The 17,290-nt window shown below is 48.4% G+C and overlaps 1 protein-coding gene across 1 annotated transcript; it reads right to left on the bottom strand.

Moving 5' to 3' along the window:
- Positions 1-9,871: 9,871 nt before the first annotated feature.
- Positions 9,872-13,971, bottom strand: LOC109742627 (protein yippee-like). Its single transcript, XM_020301728.4, has 5 exons — positions 13,524-13,971; positions 13,350-13,393; positions 10,467-10,575; positions 10,326-10,381; positions 9,872-10,225 (listed from the first exon to the last, which is right to left on the bottom strand). Exons 1-5 carry the CDS (start codon positions 13,617-13,619, stop codon positions 10,135-10,137), a joined length of 396 nt encoding a protein of 131 aa, XP_020157317.1. The 5' UTR covers positions 13,620-13,971; the 3' UTR covers positions 9,872-10,134.
- Between the last annotated feature and the right edge of the window lie 3,319 nt (positions 13,972-17,290).

Genomic DNA, 17,290 nt, shown 5'->3' with positions numbered 1-17,290 from the left:
AACAGATTTATTGGAAATCATACATACAGATGTATGTGGTCCGATGAATGTTGAGGCTCGCGGCGGGTATCGTTATTTTCTCACCTTCACAGATGATTTGAGCAGATATGGGTATATCTACTTAATGAAACATAAGTCTGAAACATTTGAAAAGTTCAAAGAATTTCAGAGTGAAGTTGAAAATCATCGTAACAAGAAAATAAAGTTTCTACGATCTGATCGTGGAGGAGAATATTTGAGTTACGAGTTTGGTCTTCATTTGAAACAATGCGGAATAGTTTCGCAACTCACGCCACCCGGAACACCACAGCGTAATGGTGTGTCCGAACGTCGTAATCGTACTTTACTAGATATGGTGCGATCTATGATGTCTCTTACTGATTTACCGCTATCATTTTGGGGTTATGCTTTAGAGACGGCTGCATTCACGTTAAATAGGGCACCATCAAAATCCGTTGAGACGACGCCTTATGAACTGTGGTTTGGCAAGAAACCAAAGTTGTCGTTTCGTAAAGTTTGGGGCTGCGATGCTTATGTGAAAAAGCTTCAACCTGATAAGCTCGAACCCAAATCGGAGAAATGTGTCTTCATAGGACACCCAAAAGAAACTGTTGGGTACACCTTCTATCACAGATCTGAAGGCAACACTTTTGTTGCTAAATTTGGATCCTTTCTAGAGAAGGAGTTTCTCTCAAAAGAAGTGAGTGGGAGGAAAGTAGAACTTGATGAGGTAATAGTACCTGCTCCCTTATTGGAAAATAGTTCATCACAGAAACCGGTTCCTGTGACGTCTACACCAATTAGTGAGGAAGTTAATGATGATGATCATGAAACTTCAGATCAAGTTGTTACTGAACCTCGTAGGTCAACCAGAGTAAGATCCGCACCAGAGTGGTACGGTAATCCTGTTCTGGAGGTTATGTTACTAGACCATGACGAACCTACGAACTATGAAGAAGCGATGGTGAGCCCAGATTCCGCAAAATGGCTTGAGGCCATGAAATCTGAGATGGGATCCATGTATGAGAACAAAGTGTGGACTTTGGTTGACTTGCCCAATGATCGGCAAGCCATCGAGAATAAATAGATCTTCAAGAAGAAGACTAACCCTGACGGTAATTTTACTGTCTATAAAGCTCAACTTGTTGCGAAAGGTTTTCGACAAGTTCAAGGGATTGACTACGATGAGACCTTCTCACCCGTAGCGATGCTTAAGTTTGTCCGGATCATGTTAGCAATTGCCGCATTTTATGATTATGAAATTTGGCAAATGGATGTCAAAACTGCATTCCTGAATGGATTTCTGGAAGAAGAGTTGTATATGATGCAACCGGAAGGTTTTGTCGATCCAAAGGGAGCTAACAAAGTATGCAAGCTCCAGCGATCCATTTATGGACTGGTGCAAGCCTCTCGGAGTTGGAATAAACACTTTGATAGTGTGATCAAAGCATTTGGTTTTATACAGACTTTTGGAGAAGCCTGTATTTACAAGAAAGTGAGTGGGAGCTCTGTAGAATTTCTGATATTATATGTGGATGACATATTGCTGATTGGAAATGATATAGAATTTCTGGATAGCATAAAGGGATACTTGAATAAGAGTTTTTCAATGAAGGACCTCGGTGAAGCTGCTTACATATTGGGCATCAAGATCTATAGAGATAGATCAAGACGCTTAATTGGACTTTCACAAAGCACATACCTTGACAAAGTTTTGAAAAGGTTCAAAATGGATCAAGCAAAGAAAGGGTTCTTGCCTGTGTTACAGGGTGTGAAGTTGAGTAAGACTCAATGCCCAACCACTGCAGAAGATAGAGAGAAGATGAAAGATGTTCCCTATGCTTCAGCCATAGGCTCTATCATGTATGCAATGCTGTGTACCAGACCTGATGTGTGCCTTGCTATAAGTTTAGCAGGGAGGTACCAAAGTAATCCAGGAGTGGATCACTGGACAGCGGTCAAGAACATCCTAAAATACCTGAAAAGGACTAAGGATATGTTTCTCGTTTATGGAGGTGACAAAGAGCTCATCGTAAATGGTTACGTTGATGCAAGCTTTGACACTGATCCGGACGATTCTAAATCGCAAACCGGATACGTGTTTACATTGAACGGTGGAGCTGTCAGTTGGTCCAGTTCTAAAAAAAGCGTCGTGGCGGGATCTACGTGTGAAGCGGAGTACATAGCTGCTTCGGAAGCAGCAAATGAAGGAGTCTAGATGAAGGAGTTCATATCCGATCTAGGTGTCATACCTAGTGCATCGGGTCCAATGAAAATCTTTAGTGACAATACTGGTGCAATTGCCTTGGCAAAGGAATCCATATTTCACAAGAGAACCAGGCACATCAAGAGACGCTTCAACTCCATTCGGGATCTAGTCCAGGTGGGAGACATAGAAATTTGCAAGATACATACGGATCTGAATGTTGCAGACCCATTGACTAAGCCTCTTCCACGAGCAAAACATGATCAGCACCAAGGCTCCATGGGTGTTAGAATCATTACTGTGTAATCTAGATTATTGACTCTAGTGCAAGTGGGAGACTGAAGGAAATATGCCCTGGAGGCGATAATAAAGTTATTATTTATTTCCTTATATCATGATAAATGTTTATTATTCATGCTAGAATTGTATTAACCGGAAACATAATACTTGTGTGAATACATAGACAAACAGAGTGTCACTAGTATGCCTCTACTTGACTAGCTCGTTGATCAAAGATGGTTATGTTTCCTAGCCATTGACATGAGTTGTCATTTGATTAATGGGATCACATCATTAGGAGAATGATGTGATTGACTTGACCCATTCCGTTAGCTTAGCACTCGATCATTTAGTATTCTGCTATTGCTTTCTTCATGACTTATACATGTTCCTATGACTATGAGATTATGCAACTCCCGTTTACCGGAGGAACACTTTGTGTGCTACCAAACGTCACAACGTAACTGGGTGATTATAAAGGTGCTCTACAGGTGTCTCCAAAGGTACTTGTTGGGTTGGCGTATTTCGAGATTAGGATTTGTCACTCCGATTGTCGGAGAGGTATCTTTGGGCCCACTCGGTAATGCACATCACTATAAGCCTTGCAAGCATTGCAACTAATGAGTTAGTTGTGGGATGATGTATTACGAAACGAGTAAAGAGACTTGCCGGTAATGAGATTGAACTAGGTATTGAGATACCGACGATCGAATCTCGGGCAAGTAACATACCGATGACAAAGGGAACAACGTATGTTGTTATGCGGTCTGACCGATAAAGATCTTCGTAGAATATGTAGGAGCCAGTATGGGCATCTAGGTCCCGCTATTGGTTATTGACCAGAGAGGTGTCTCGGTCATGTCTACATAGTTCTCGAACCCGTAGGGTCCTTACGCTTAACGCTCGTTGACGATATAGTACTATGAGTTATGTATGTTGGTGACCGAATGTTGTTGGAGTTTTGAATGAGATCACGGATATGACGAGGAACTCCGGAATGGTCCGGAAGTAAAGATTGATATGTGGATAGTAGTGTTTGATCTCCGGAAAGGTTCCGGAATCCATCGGAAGGGGTTCCGGATGTTTCCCGAAATGTTTGGGCATGAGAACACTTTATCTGGGCCAAAGGGGAAAGCCCACGAGGTTTTTGGAAAGCGCAAAAGGAAGTTTTGCGGAGTCCAGGGGCCAGACGCCGGGAAACCTGGCGTCTGGCCCTGGAGTCCGAGAAGGACTCTTGCCTTTCGGGTGAAACCGACTTTGTGGAGACTTTTACTCCAAGTTTCGACCCCAAGGCTCAACATATAAATAGAGGGGTAGGGCTAGCACCCAAGACACATCAAGAAACACCAAGCCGTGTGCCGGCAACCCCGTCCCCTCTAGTTTATCCTCCGTCATAGTTTTCGTAGTGCTTAGGCGAAGCCCTGCGGAGATTGTTCTTCACCAACACCGTCACCACGCCGTCGTGCTGCCGGAACTCATCTACTACTTTGCCCCTCTTGCTGGATCGAGAAGGCGAGGACGTCATCGAGCTGAACGTGTGCAGAACTCGGAGGTGTCGTGCGTTTGGTACTTGGATCGGTCGGATCATGAAGACGTACGACTACATCAACCGCGTTGATAAAACGCTTCCGCTTACGGTCTACGAGGGTACGAAGACAACACTCTCCCCACTCGGTGCTATGCATCACCATGATCTTGCGTGTGCATAGGAATTTTTTTGAAATTACTACGTTCCCCAACATAGGGCAGGGGCTACCTTTGGCCTCCTTGCCTTTCTTCTTCTTGGTTTTCTTCTCCGACGCCTGATAGGGCGCCGGGACCAGCATCTTCGTTAGCTGGGGTGTGGCCGGGTCCTCAGGCAGCGGTGCCGGAAAGTTGATCCGCTCCGCCTTTGCCGTCCAGACCTGTAAGGAAAGCAGGCAATATAATTTCTATTATATCTGAAATATTGACCGGATAGGTCTTCGGAAAGATTAAGCTTACCGCCGTGGCCGGGTTCTTGATGTTGAGTCTGATGTCCTCGGTCTTCTTCGGCCACTTTTTCTGAGCTTTGAAGAGCTGCTTCCATATATCTTCGTGTGTGGTGCCGAAGAAGCGCTTCAGGGTCCGTGGCTCCTCCAGATTGAACTCCCACATGGGGGAGGCCCGGAGCTGGCAGGGAAGGGTGCGGCGGAAGAGCATCACTTGAATCACGTTTATGAGACCAGTGTTCTCACCCAACATGTTGAAGATGCGCTTCTGGAGCATCTTCACCTCCGATTTGGACCCCCAATCAAGGCCCTTGGCGGTCCATGAGGTGAGTCTCACGGGGGGTCCGGATCTAAAATCAGGCGTGGTCGCCCAAGTGGCGTCGCAGGGTTCGGTGATATAGAACCATTCCTGCTGCCATACCTTGACTGTCTCCACGAGAGCCCCTTTTGGTCAGATTGCGTTGGGAAGCTTGCTTACCATAGCTCCGCCACAATCCGCATGCTGTCCGTCGACCACCTTTGGCTTCAGATTGAAGACTTTGAGCCACAGGCCGAAGTGTGGGGGGATGTGGAGGAGAGCCTCACACACGACTATATAAGCCGATATGTGGAGGAAGGAATTTGGGGCTAGATCGTGGAAATCTAGCCCATAGAAAAACATAAGACCCCGGACGAAGGGGTGGATAGGAAATCCTAGCCCCCGAAGGAAATGGGGGATGAACACAACCCTCTCACCAGGCTCTGGAGTAGGAACAACCTGATCTTTATTTGGAATCCTATGTGCGATGTCTGCGGACAGATAGCCCGCGCTCCGGAGATCCTTGACGTCCTTTTCGGTGATGGTGGAGGCCTCCCACTTGCCCTTGGAGCCGGACCCGGCTATTGCTGAGAAGGGTGGCGGCGGTGGAGGAGGTCGGAGTTGTGGGCGCTGGAGCTTGGAGATTGGGAGACAGAAGCTAGAGGAAGGCGTGAAGAAAAAGGAGGGGTCTTTACCCTTTTATGGATGGTGAAAATGCCAAGCGTCCCCTTCTTAAGCCATAAAACTCGCCTGCTCCCAACGAAATCATGCGTAAGGTGTGGTTGGATTACCCAAACCATATTGATGAGAATCCCGTAATGGGCGGGCATGATCTCTGTTTTGACAAGACGTGCCAATGGAGACCAAGCCTCGAAACACGAAGCGAGGAGCGTGAAAACGGTTCGAAGTGTTGAAAAGTCAAGTGTGACGTTTCGTCAGAAGAGTTGTCAGTAAAGGCACTGTTTCTATTTGGACGCCTTGCCTTTGTGGCTAAGGGTTGTATTAATTATGCAGAACCGGCCACAATCCCTTTATGTAGGAGGCCTAATTAAAATACTCGGGAGAAGGAACCCGCCTTGTAATGCCGAAAACAATCCGCGTGCCACGCGCATCGTCATCGAAGACTGGTTCAGGGGCTACTGAGGGAGTCCTGGATTAGGGGGTCCTCGGGTGTCCGGTCTATTCGATATGGGCTGGATTGATGGGCCATGAAGACAAAGAAGAAGGTTATCCCCCGTGTCCATATTGGACTCCTATGTGCGTGGATGACAAGTTTGGTCTAGATGTACTATTTCCTTCCTCTGCAAACCAACTCTGTACAACCCTAGGCCCCTCCGGTGCCTATATAAACCGGAGGGTTAGGTCCGTAGAAAGGACGAAGATTCATAGGCTAGACAGCTAGGGTTTAGCCATTACGATCTCGAGGTAGTTCAACTCTTGTAATCCTTATATACACACTGAATATAATCAAGCAGGACATAGTGTTTTACCTCCTTTAAGAGGGCCCGAACCTGGGTAAACATCGTGGCCCTATTGTCCCTTGTTACCATCGATCCTCAGACACGTAACTTGGGACCCCCTTCCCGAGATCTGTCGGTTTTGACACCGACAACGATGCCTTCAAGAAGGGGACGACACAGAAGAGCGCCGCCATCGCCGGCATTGGCAAGTAGTGAAGAGCAAGGTTCTCAACCGGATCTACTCGATGAACCTCCATCCGACATCGTGTGCACGGGACCGCCGCCGATCTCTGCCGCCATGCAGCGAGCAGGCCCCACCGTCCAGGTCAGATCTGACTGGAGGCTAAACCACATGCGCAACCAGCTCGTCCACCAGACCCACCACGCCACCGCCGCCGATCAGAGTCAGGTGGCCCGCCGCCGCATAACAGGCCACCCCTGCCTGAAGCAGGACCGGCTGCCGGCCCGCCAAGATCCGAATGGTCGCGCCTTCTCACGTCGAGGGGCCCCGCACCACTACCATGCCGCGGGAAAGAGGGAGACCCCTGCCACCGCCGTCGGCCCTAGGCTTAACCCGATGGTGTCCCCCAGTGACGACGGTAGGAGGGGAGGTAGGAAGTGACGCCCCCGACAGCTAGGGTTATGGCACCACCCGAGTCGCCCCGAGCAAGGGCGACACAGGGGTCGGGATGGGATGGAGAGAGGATGGTGAGAGGGTTCCGGATCTGCTCTCTGTTGTGATGGAGACTGATTATGGTTTTGTGGTTTCTTTACTGGCAAATGAAAATCTTGACTGGTCCCCTATGGTTGATCTCAAGGAGGAGGCATTAAGTATCTTTAGGCTGCTACAGAATTTTAAAATTTCAAAATTAATCACCGCGTCAATGGAGTGGCACACGAGATTGCGAAGTATATAATTTTGATAGTAGGTCTGATCGCATTCTTCTTAGTAGTTTTTCGCGCTGCATGGCGTACGTTGTAACGAATGATTGTAATAACCTTCTAATCAAGTAATATATGGAGTGCTTGTTTTAAAAAAAATCAGGGGAGCTCTCGAGGGGTTCGGACGTTCAACACCTCAGACCCACCCAAAAACCCACTCTGACTGTCCGACTCTAGAACCCTTCGCAAATTCACACTGGCTGACCGACCTACCGCCTATCTCCCGCATTCACGGCGGCGACAACCGAGAAGCTTACTCGGGCTTAAAAGCTAGCTGGTCTCCTCCTCTACAAACCCTATCATCACACATTTCTCCTCTCCCGTACCTTCATTGGTCGTTACACATGGTCGCTGGGCATGTCGTCGTCCACGGCTCCGTCCATTGTGAAGGCGGAGCCGATCAGAAGAGTTCACGAAGTAGATGGAGGAGGCGATGCGCCGGTCGATGACCGACCGTGGTCTGGCGCCGTCGTCACCTCCGCTTAACCACGACGTCTAGATCAGATGTCGCGTCAAGGAGGCGCCACCACCCCCTCCGTAAAATTGCGGCGTCAAGAAGGAGGAGTCGCCCCGTCTGCATAACCGCAGCTCACATTAGACGCTGCGTCAAGGAGAGTCCACATCTCCTTTGTGCAACCGTGGAGTCCAGATCGAATGTCGCATCAAAGAGGAGTCGTCGTCCCCTCCGCACCGCCAACCAGGCACACAGGCGCCCGTCCTCCCAACTATCAAGAAGGAGGAGTAGTCCTTCCTGCTGTCGAAGCCGTCACCACGGCTCCACTACTACCTCAAAGGGGTCGACGTCCAAGTGGCAAGACGCCTGGCGGCATTCGCAAGCCCCACGTGGCGCCAACTTGGGTGCTCGGAGAGCTCACGCTTGCGAAGGATTGGGCCCTTGATCAGTCCAGGACCACACCCTCGAGTCGGACACTCACCGCTGTCATCAGCGTCGGATCAACACCCAACTCCTCCAAGTGAGGCTGGAGGAGTCTAAGCGAGCCATCCGTCTCCAACCCGAGGACAAGCGGCGCAAGGTGACGACCGAAGAGGGATGTCACGATGCCTGGAGGGCCTTCCGCCACTGACGCCATGACGACGACGACGACAACAACAACAGCGGTATGCATGTGACGGTGTCAACGAGGGTGTGGACGACGGCGAGGGTGCTGGTGGCCTCGTACGAGGTCACCATCCGCTACTATGCTAGTTTAGTTTGACTTAGTTTAAGTTTATTTCAAAATTATATTTCGTGTTCGATATGTCTAATAAACTGGACGGACGTGTTGTGACTCAAGTTAGATGACCGGGCGTCGAGCCGGATATGTACAGGCACGTTTAGAACGGTTTGCGGGCATTCGGTGATGTCTATGTGGTGATCCGCGTTGGAGATGCACGACATGGCCGGATAATTTTGTTTGCTGCGCGCGCATGCGTTTTGCTATTAGTTCTATCCTACCTAAATTTCCATTTTCTACTTATAGGTTAGCAACACTGGCGCATGCCTGAACGTTAGGTGGTGGACAGGAGCAGGGCCCCAGCGCCCCACCCATGTTGCCGTGTATTCAAGTGTTCCCCGTTGCTTTCAAAATCCTACGCAGTCCATCGTACGTACGCGGAAGCAGACATTACGTTAAGCACCAAAAATAGAAGAGCACACCACTCATTAAATCACAATCGGATCCAGCGTAGCGTAGCGTAGCTGGGTCGGGGTGGTGTTGACGTGTGTGCAGCGGGTTGGGCAGGGACACGGCGTCACTGCCCCCCATCTGGGCATTATTGTGTCCATCTCCTGATGGCGATGCATCACTGCTACTCGTGCAGACACGGATACGTGCACACGGCACGGCGTGTTTCTCTGGACCACATCTCCATGGCGTATGATGGATGCATCGCCGGATGCTCAATGAGATCCACTGGATCAAGCACAAGGCAAACCTTTTTGTTTCTTGAGGAGTATTTTTTAACAAAAATACCACCACAATTCAGGCAACCCTCCCTCCAACTATCACTTTACAGTTTTTTGTCAGAGCAAGAACTCGGTGACATAGGGCCAGTCGTTTCTCGAACGAGTATTTCCGAACGGAGGGAGTAGTAATAAAGAGAGCTTCCTTTCCAATTTTCATTTAACTGAAACCATCCATCTGTCTTTTTTCAGTTTGGAAATTGATGAGAAATAGTGCTATGTTTGATAATAACAGACCTTGTGTTGTTGTTAGCATGATTGCTAGATGACTTAACGATTGGGCGATTTTGCAGGAAAAAAAACAGGAAAATCAAGAGTGTTCGAAACGATAGCAAGTCAAGTCTTCAAAACGGTATGCTGGCGTCTGTTACAGCACCTCTGCTATGGACTTCATATGCTGGCATTTTAGGGAATGTTTTGTTGGCAATGTGCTAATGTATATTTGGTACTTGCTGATGGTTGTAGAGGCAGCGTCTGAATTGTTGCCTGTTATGCCTGTTAAACCTGGGTATTTTCATCTCATGTTTCGAGGATCCGGCTTGTGCATGCCCAAAACATGAGTTCTATGTTGCGCCCCAGGTATCCTACTTTCACAGTTGCTTTCTTTTGGTAGTTTGTAAAAAAACATGATGGTTTCAGTTTTTAAAAATCGGAAAGGAAGTTTCTTAAAAAAGAGAGACAAGTGTGGCAAAGATGCCCGAAATTCCCTTTTCAAGAAAAAGAATGGAACACACAGTTGAACCACCTGGCAGATTAGATCACTTCAGAAACAGAATTTATTGGCATTCCAGCAACACAACAAACAGCTTTTAGGGGCTACAATGATACATTTGTTCATATACAGAAGGTATTAGGTCTCCCAGACAGCTTGCTGGGAGAATATCACCTAGAATTAACAATTTTTACGCCGGGGGGCGCTTTTGAATGGAAGCGAGCCCCCCCGAGTAACTAAGGCCCGACTCCAGGGTTATTTACAGAGATGAACTGCAGGTTTTCGCACGTCGGTCGGTCGCCCTTCATAAGTCATCGGTGTCGCTTCCACCCCCATGATGAGCATCATGTGTCACCCCCCAGTAGTGGCTACCATCAGGGCCCGACACCTTAAACCTGCTCAATCCGTCAAAGTAAAGGTTCAACTATTAGAAACTCTAGTACCTGAATTCGTTTGTTTCAACACCATCACAAAGATGTTGGTTAAGGTGGTCACCTCTCCAGAATGAACTTTCCTTCCTTGTACCTCTGGCTCTTCTCATGTGCAGCCTCCTAGAGCAGGGGCACCATACAGCTTAGAGGATGGACGGACAGGCAATGCAGAGGATATCGCAAAATAACCATCACAAGATCTTACATATTTCCATCCAACAATGGATCCACAACCAACACAGAAGATATCGGAAACAGTATGCAGCCCTGTCATCATCATGCGATCCTCGTTTATACCAGATGTAACATTGACACTGCCACAAGATACATGAGTTAATCACAAATCTGCTGGAGGATAGCGTTTTGTAAACAGTCAACTCGTCTCAGAATACCAGCGTTTTGTTACTGGGCTAAACCGGTGAAGAAAGCACTACAATGTTAGGTCACTGCTTATTAAAGAGCACATTACCACTTATATTTTAGTGGAATTGCTATTTCCAACTACACTTATTTCTCACTTGGCCAAGTTGCACGCTATCAAGTCAATAGTTGCACAGAAAGTCTATATCTGCCAGTTGCACACTTTCAAAGCTGCTACATAGAAAGTCAAGAGTTCACAAGATTGCAACTGTGAATTAGTTGTTTCTCATTTCTCAGTTCATCGAGGGATAGACACTCCTCACAATGTCTGAAGTTTCAACAATAACCGCCAATTATTATCTATCAGGCTACTACATTGGAGTATTCACAGTGGCAATGGATGGATATGTCATTGTCAGGTATGTATTTATTTTCAAAGCCTACAGAGATATGTGTTTTGCTGCCTATGACAAAGCTATCATTTTTGTCTCCTGGTTAGGGATGAGCTTATATCGAAGATCCAAATTGAGAGAGCTGGTGTGTCTGATGGAAGATCTTGATTTGCAGTTTAATGACCCAGATCTGATCTCTCGTTTCAATGGTAACAGGGCACTGCCAATGTATTTTATGATGCGCTTTGCCAATACATCAATCAGTTAAGGAGACCTGAGGTAACAGAGTTAAGCTCAGGAAAAACCCCTAAACCGGTCAGGAGGTAACAAATGAAAAAGGCCAGGTAGAGACCCAAGGGGACAACTCGGCACAAGGCACCTAAACTATTATGGGTGATATAATTCTGATTGAGGTGGCAACCTCTTTGACCCCAATGGCTTCTTGTTGGAGCACTCCCCTACTCCTTTCCTACCGAAGCAACCAGCAAGTGTAAATAGCGAACAAGAGTCAAATAATGCAGAAAAACTGTGCATATTTCGCCTCTGCCTTCCATTTTCCACTAGTGAGCCTCAAGTTCAGTAGTAACTAGTAGGTTATATAGTTGATACTTGATTTGTTGATCGAGCAAACAAGATGGAGGCAAAAGTTTAGGTGAGTTGTGACATACTAGTATCTTTTACTCATCAACAAACTGGCCTGAAGGTGAGTTGGGACATCTAGTCAGTGTATTGTTGGATGCTAATAACCTCGAATGCACCGATACTTCAGGCAACTAGCGAATCGGTATCGGATACCGTATCCGATACCGATACTCCTCTGATACGCCCCTGATACGTATCCAAGGAGTATCCATGAATAAACGATTTAAAACAATTCAGATACTTGAAGGATACTTTTTCAGTTCGTTTTGGATACGGCCCAGCCCATCTAAGAGACCACTGAGCCCAGTTAAGAGGCAGACAGCAACCCTAGTACCCCAGTGCTCCCTTCCTTTCCCTCCCAGTTTTTGTTCCTCTCTCCCGAGCTCACACCAGGCGGCGGCTGGTGGCTGCGTACCTAGCAGCTACACACCCAGGGCCGGCGGCAGCGGCGACTAGCCGGCGACGAGCTGCTACTCCTCACTAACGCCTCCTGTCACGCAGCAAACAAGCATGTACACTTCTCTTCTCCTTTTCTCCTGCCCAGCCAAGCCCATCCCCTCTTCTTTCTCCTCTGATCTGTGAAGATCTCATTTTTCTCATCAGATGGCTCCTCCTGCTGAACCTCCTACTGTACCTACAAATCTAAGGGCACCATTGTGGAGCCATGTTCAAATCATAGAGAAATCACCTGGAGGGGGGCAACACTAAATGGAAATGCGACTACTGTGGTCATGAAGCTTTGAGTAGCTACTCTAGAGTTTCTGCTCATTTGCTAAAGAAGACAGGGAACCATGGAATCCATGCATGTAAAAACGTCACGGTTGGCATTCTGAATCCTTTTTTTTGAAAAATAAATAAATAGTAAAACGTATCCGTATTGGCACTTTTTCAAAATGACGAATTTACGTATCCGTATTGGTCCGATACTGATACCCGTATCCGTATCGGTGCATTCGAGCTAATAACTTTAGCGATTTGCAGTTGCATGAATCGGGGATCGACTACAAACATATTGAGTGGTTGTGTACAAAGTAACTTCAGCTGCTCGGGGTCACATAGGGGATCAAACATAAGGAGTGTTATTCATGCAAGTAGATAACGTTAAGACTTAAGACTGCATCGGAAGTCAATTATATCTAGGCTGGAGAATGTTAAGAATCAGCATCGGAACCAGCCTGACTGAACTGAACTACTCCTGGAACATCAAGTCTTATTTGGCAAGTTCAGAATGTCTAACATGGTACTAGGTATATCAATCGCTCCATGAAAAGAAGATGACAGGAAATTGTGAGCGAAAAGGCTGAAACCACCATTCCTTGTCCCTTGGATTCTTTACCATTTCTTGTCAAGCGAGAAAGAGAGAGATCCCGTCCTATGCAACGTCCTACCCGATTTACTTTCCCCTCGTCCCAAAAGCGGCTGCGGCCTACGAGTAGCAGCGTATGCGTTATGCCCCTGCAACAGGTTCCAGATTCCTCATTGTTCTTGGCGGTTGCAGAACGGAGCAGGCGAGTGTCCCCGCGTCCGAATCCGTTTTCAAGCAACGCCGAATCGCCCAGACGACGAGCAACCGCCTGGCAGATTCTCGTTGTTTCCCCCACAAATTCCGATCGGCACGCAGCCCCCGGCCTCAAAATTCAGCAAAGCAGAGGAAGAAATCAAGGGGCAGGGAAGGGAAGGGGAGGGACACTTACACCCTGTTGAAGAGATACGCCTTGCCGTGCTTGGAATGGAAGTTCTGCGAGGAACGGAAAACACGCCGCCGTCAGTCACATCCGCCATGAGACCCCGGGCAACAAGCAATCAAGAAGGGGATCCCCTCGCGAGAGCCGAGAAGGGAACGAACGGACGAGGGAAGGGAGGGGCACCTTGGAGATGATGTCGGCGGCGAGGCCGAGGTGGGTGCGGCAGAACTTGCAGCTGTAGGCGTTCCCCTCGAGGTGCATCAGGAAGAGCCGCCCCATCGCCTCCAACCGCCCGCCCTCGAACCTCCGGCGGCGCGATCGGCACTCCAATCGCGATCGATCGCGTGCGCCTCCGAACCCGCGCCCTCCTGCCTCGGACGGACGGACGGACGGACGGACCCAAGATTAGCAGCAGGAGGAGGGGGGAGGAGGGCTGCTCCGCTTTTGGGAGTGGTGGGCTTGGCGTTGGCGCTCTGGCGGATGCCGAAGCAGGTAGGTGGCGGGGATGGGGATGGGGAATGGACGGGAAGGGATGAGAAGGATGAAGAGCGCTGCCGTGCAGTACACCACTGCAGTCAGTGTGCGTGTGACGCATACGTAGGGGCTACGGCCCGGCCACGTGACCGGTGCCGCCAACGACGACGAACGGCTACGGCTTTCTACTATACTTTTTTTCCGGGAAAACCTAACCCTGTCCCCTCCCCTCCCCCTCCCCCACCACAAAAAATCCTAACCCTCTTGTGACGGCTAATGCGGCTAGGATTTCGAGGGGAACCTTCTTCGGGCGGCGTCCTCCAGCGGCTCTCCTCCGCTGACGACCTCACGGCCGTTGGTGATGAGGGATTGTGAGGCCCGCGCATACAATAGTGTATCTTCAGATTTTAGGGTTTATTAGTAGGTTAGTTTTTTGGTCGTTCAACGTCATGGTTTTGGCAAAGGCGACGGCGGCGCCGAATAATAAAGGTTCAGATCCTTTGTCGACACGGAGTTCTGCTTGTTGGCGGGTGATGGATCTGGTTGCTAGTCTGTTCAAGTGGGGATGGTGTGGCGGCGACAACATCCCTACGATGGACTTGTATCCTCGGGCTCCGACGAAGTTTTGCTCCAGCATCGGCGCGGGCTTGGGAGGTAGTTGAGGGGCGGATGCAGACTGTGGTATGCGTCGACGACAACTGGAAGACGGAGGTTCCTGTGCTTGGTTCGTGGTTGGTGGCTGGCAGGTATAGTTTCCTCCTCCGACATCATCGTCGAGTGGGGGTGCCAGATCTGAAGTTCGATGGCGTGTCGAAATGCTGCTTTGGTCATATTCTTTTAGTGACAATGACTTTGGCTTTGGCAAGCTACTTTGGATGTCCGAAAAGCTGCATATCAGCGATGGATCTGCGTCGGGCTCGGGTGAAGAGGTGATCCGTCACACTTCTATTAATTGTTGCTGCTAGTGGTGCAGGAGACTGGTGGTGGACGTTGGCGTCAAGCTCAGGGGTTCTTCGGTCTTGAATGTATGTGCCTTCTTGGCTGCCAATGCTTTATGTAAATGCTAGAGTTCTACAGTTTTTCAGGTTTTTAAGGTTGATAACTTCTTATTACATGAAATGAGAACCATGTTACCATGATAGAAAGGGCTATGGCTTTTACCAGGTTAGGCTGACACAATCCATAGTGAGTGATGAACATATTTCGAGCTTCCGATGTGTTTCCATGTCTAGAGTACGTTTCGCCATCAAAGCAAACTCCGTATAAAAGAGCTGCCTCCCGGATCGCTCGTTTGGGTGACTCCGCAGGTGACATAAACCAGCACTTGAGGGAAACTTCAACAATGTACACCAAAACGAACACCACCAACATCGATGGGCTGGGAGACTTGGGCGGTGAGCCGGTGACACAACTATTTGAAGCTATTGTCGGATTCGAGGAGCGCGCGAAGAACCACTTGCTCCTGTCGGACTTGCCCATTGCGAAGGTCAATTGTGGAGGTGTGCGCAGGGGAGGAGGTGAGAGGAGCAATTGTGGTGCGGGTAGGGCATTGTGTCCACCGGCCGGCTTAAATAGCTAGGACAGGTGGACCAGCGCCACTTCAATGCATGCGCAGCGCCTAGAGTAGGCCTCTCGGTCGCCACTTCGGAGTGAATGTTGGTCGGTCAACCCTCTGGTCATGTCCGTCTGACCAACATCAATGCAGGTAGCCGCCTGTCCGGTCGCGTTTGCTTTGAGTAGCATGAATGCAGGCGCAGGGTTCGAGAGCAGACGTGTCAGGGAAGGTTTTTGGGTGGGCCGAGCATGTCAGATGCATACATGGTGGAGATTCGGGCGTCCACAAACTACCCCTACGGTTGGTTTCGATTTGTGGGATTTTGGATGTTCAGACCAGTCTGGACAGATTTGGTGATGGGCGTTGGATGGCAAAAGATGTCCAGACAGTCCGGTACAAACATTTAGAAGCGATTTGGTGTACCGCGTTGAAGTTGCCCTGACAAGTCTGTGCTCTGGATCTTAGCTCGTCGTCGACTTTGCCATCCCACAGTGGCGGCAGCGCCACCTTTCTGTCAAAGGTGGAAAGTGTTCCTTGATACGTCTCCAACATATCTATAATTTATGAAGTCTTCATGCTATTATATTATCAACCTTGGATGTTTTATATGCATTTATATGCTATTTTATATGATTTTTGGGACTAACCTATTAACCTAGAGCCCAGTGCCAGTTTCTGTTTTTTCCTTGTTTTTGAGTTTTACAGAAAATGAATACCAAACGGAGTCCAATTGACGTGCCAATTTTTGTTGATTTTTTATGGACCACAAGAAGCCCCTGGAGCAAAAGAGTTGGGCCAGAAGAGTCCCGGGCTGTCCACGAGGGTGAGGGGCGTGCCCACCCCCTAGGCGTGGGCCCCTGCCTCATGGACGACTCGGAGACCCCCCTGACGTGAAACCAACGCCAAAAATTCCTATAAATACAGAAACCCCCAGAAAATAACCTAGATCGGGAGTTCCGCCACCGCAATCCTCTGTAGCCACGAGAAATCAATCTAGGCCCTCTCTGGCACCCTGCCGGAGGGGGCCATCATCACCGGAGGTCATGGAGGAGGGGAATCATCACCGCGGTGATCATCTTCATCAACATCACCATCATCATCACCATCCTCATGTCTTTTAAGCGGTCCACTCTCCCGCACCCCGCTGTAACCCCTACTTGAACATGGTGCTTTATGCCACATATTATGATCCAATGATGTGTTGCCATCCTATGATGTTTTGAGTAGATATCCTTTGTCTTTGGGTTGATTGATGATCTAGATTGGTACGAGTTGTATGTTTTATTTTGGTGCTGTCCTATGGTGCCCTCCGTGTCGCGCAAGCATGAGGGATTCCCGCTGTAGGGTGTTGCAATACGTTCATGATTCGCTTATAGTGGGTTGGTGAGTGACTGAAACACAAACCCGAGTAAGGGGGTTGTTGCGTATGGGAATAAAGAGGACTTGATGCTTTAATGCTATGGTTGGGTTTTACCTTAATGTTCTTTAGTAGTTGCGGATGCTTGCTAGAGTTCCAATCATAAGTGCACATGATCCAAGAAGAGAAAGTATGTTAGCTTATGCCTCTCCCTCATATGAAATTGCAATGACGACTATCGGTCTTGTTAACAATTGCCTAGGACAATTCCGCACACCGATCCATCATTATTCCACACTCGCTATTTATAATATTTAGTAGTATATTCTAACTTTATGATAACAGCAACTACTTTTATATTTTAGTTCTACGATATCATGCAAAGTTATCCTCTTCATACCCACAACATAGTTTTATTTCTCGTTTCTAGTTGGAAGCAAACGTTCGGTGTACGTAGAGTCGTATCAGTGGCAGATAGGGCTTGAGAGAATATTGATCTTACCTTTAGCTCCTTGTGGGTTCGACACTCCATACTTATCACTTCCACCTTTGGAAATTGCTATG

Source organism: Aegilops tauschii, chromosome 4 (genome assembly GCF_002575655.3).
Source record: "Aegilops tauschii subsp. strangulata cultivar AL8/78 chromosome 4, Aet v6.0, whole genome shotgun sequence".
Taxonomy (NCBI): domain Eukaryota; kingdom Viridiplantae; phylum Streptophyta; class Magnoliopsida; order Poales; family Poaceae; genus Aegilops; species Aegilops tauschii.
Note: the sequence above shows the minus strand (reverse complement) of the source record. Positions and strands in the feature narration are given on the sequence as shown.

Bases quoted from the DNA above. Each gene is read 5' to 3' on its own strand.
- LOC109742627 (XM_020301728.4), bottom strand. From the start codon at position 13,619: ATGGGGCGGCTCTTCCTGATGCACCTCGAGGGGAACGCCTACAGCTGC. The intron at 10,382-10,466 runs GTAAGATCTTGT...CCCCTGCTCTAG, and splicing joins CCATTGTTGGATGGAAATAT to GAGGCTGCACATGAGAAGAG. The intron at 10,226-10,325 runs GTGACCACCTTA...CGGATTGAGCAG, and splicing joins GGAAAGTTCATTCTGGAGAG to GTTTAAGGTGTCGGGCCCTG.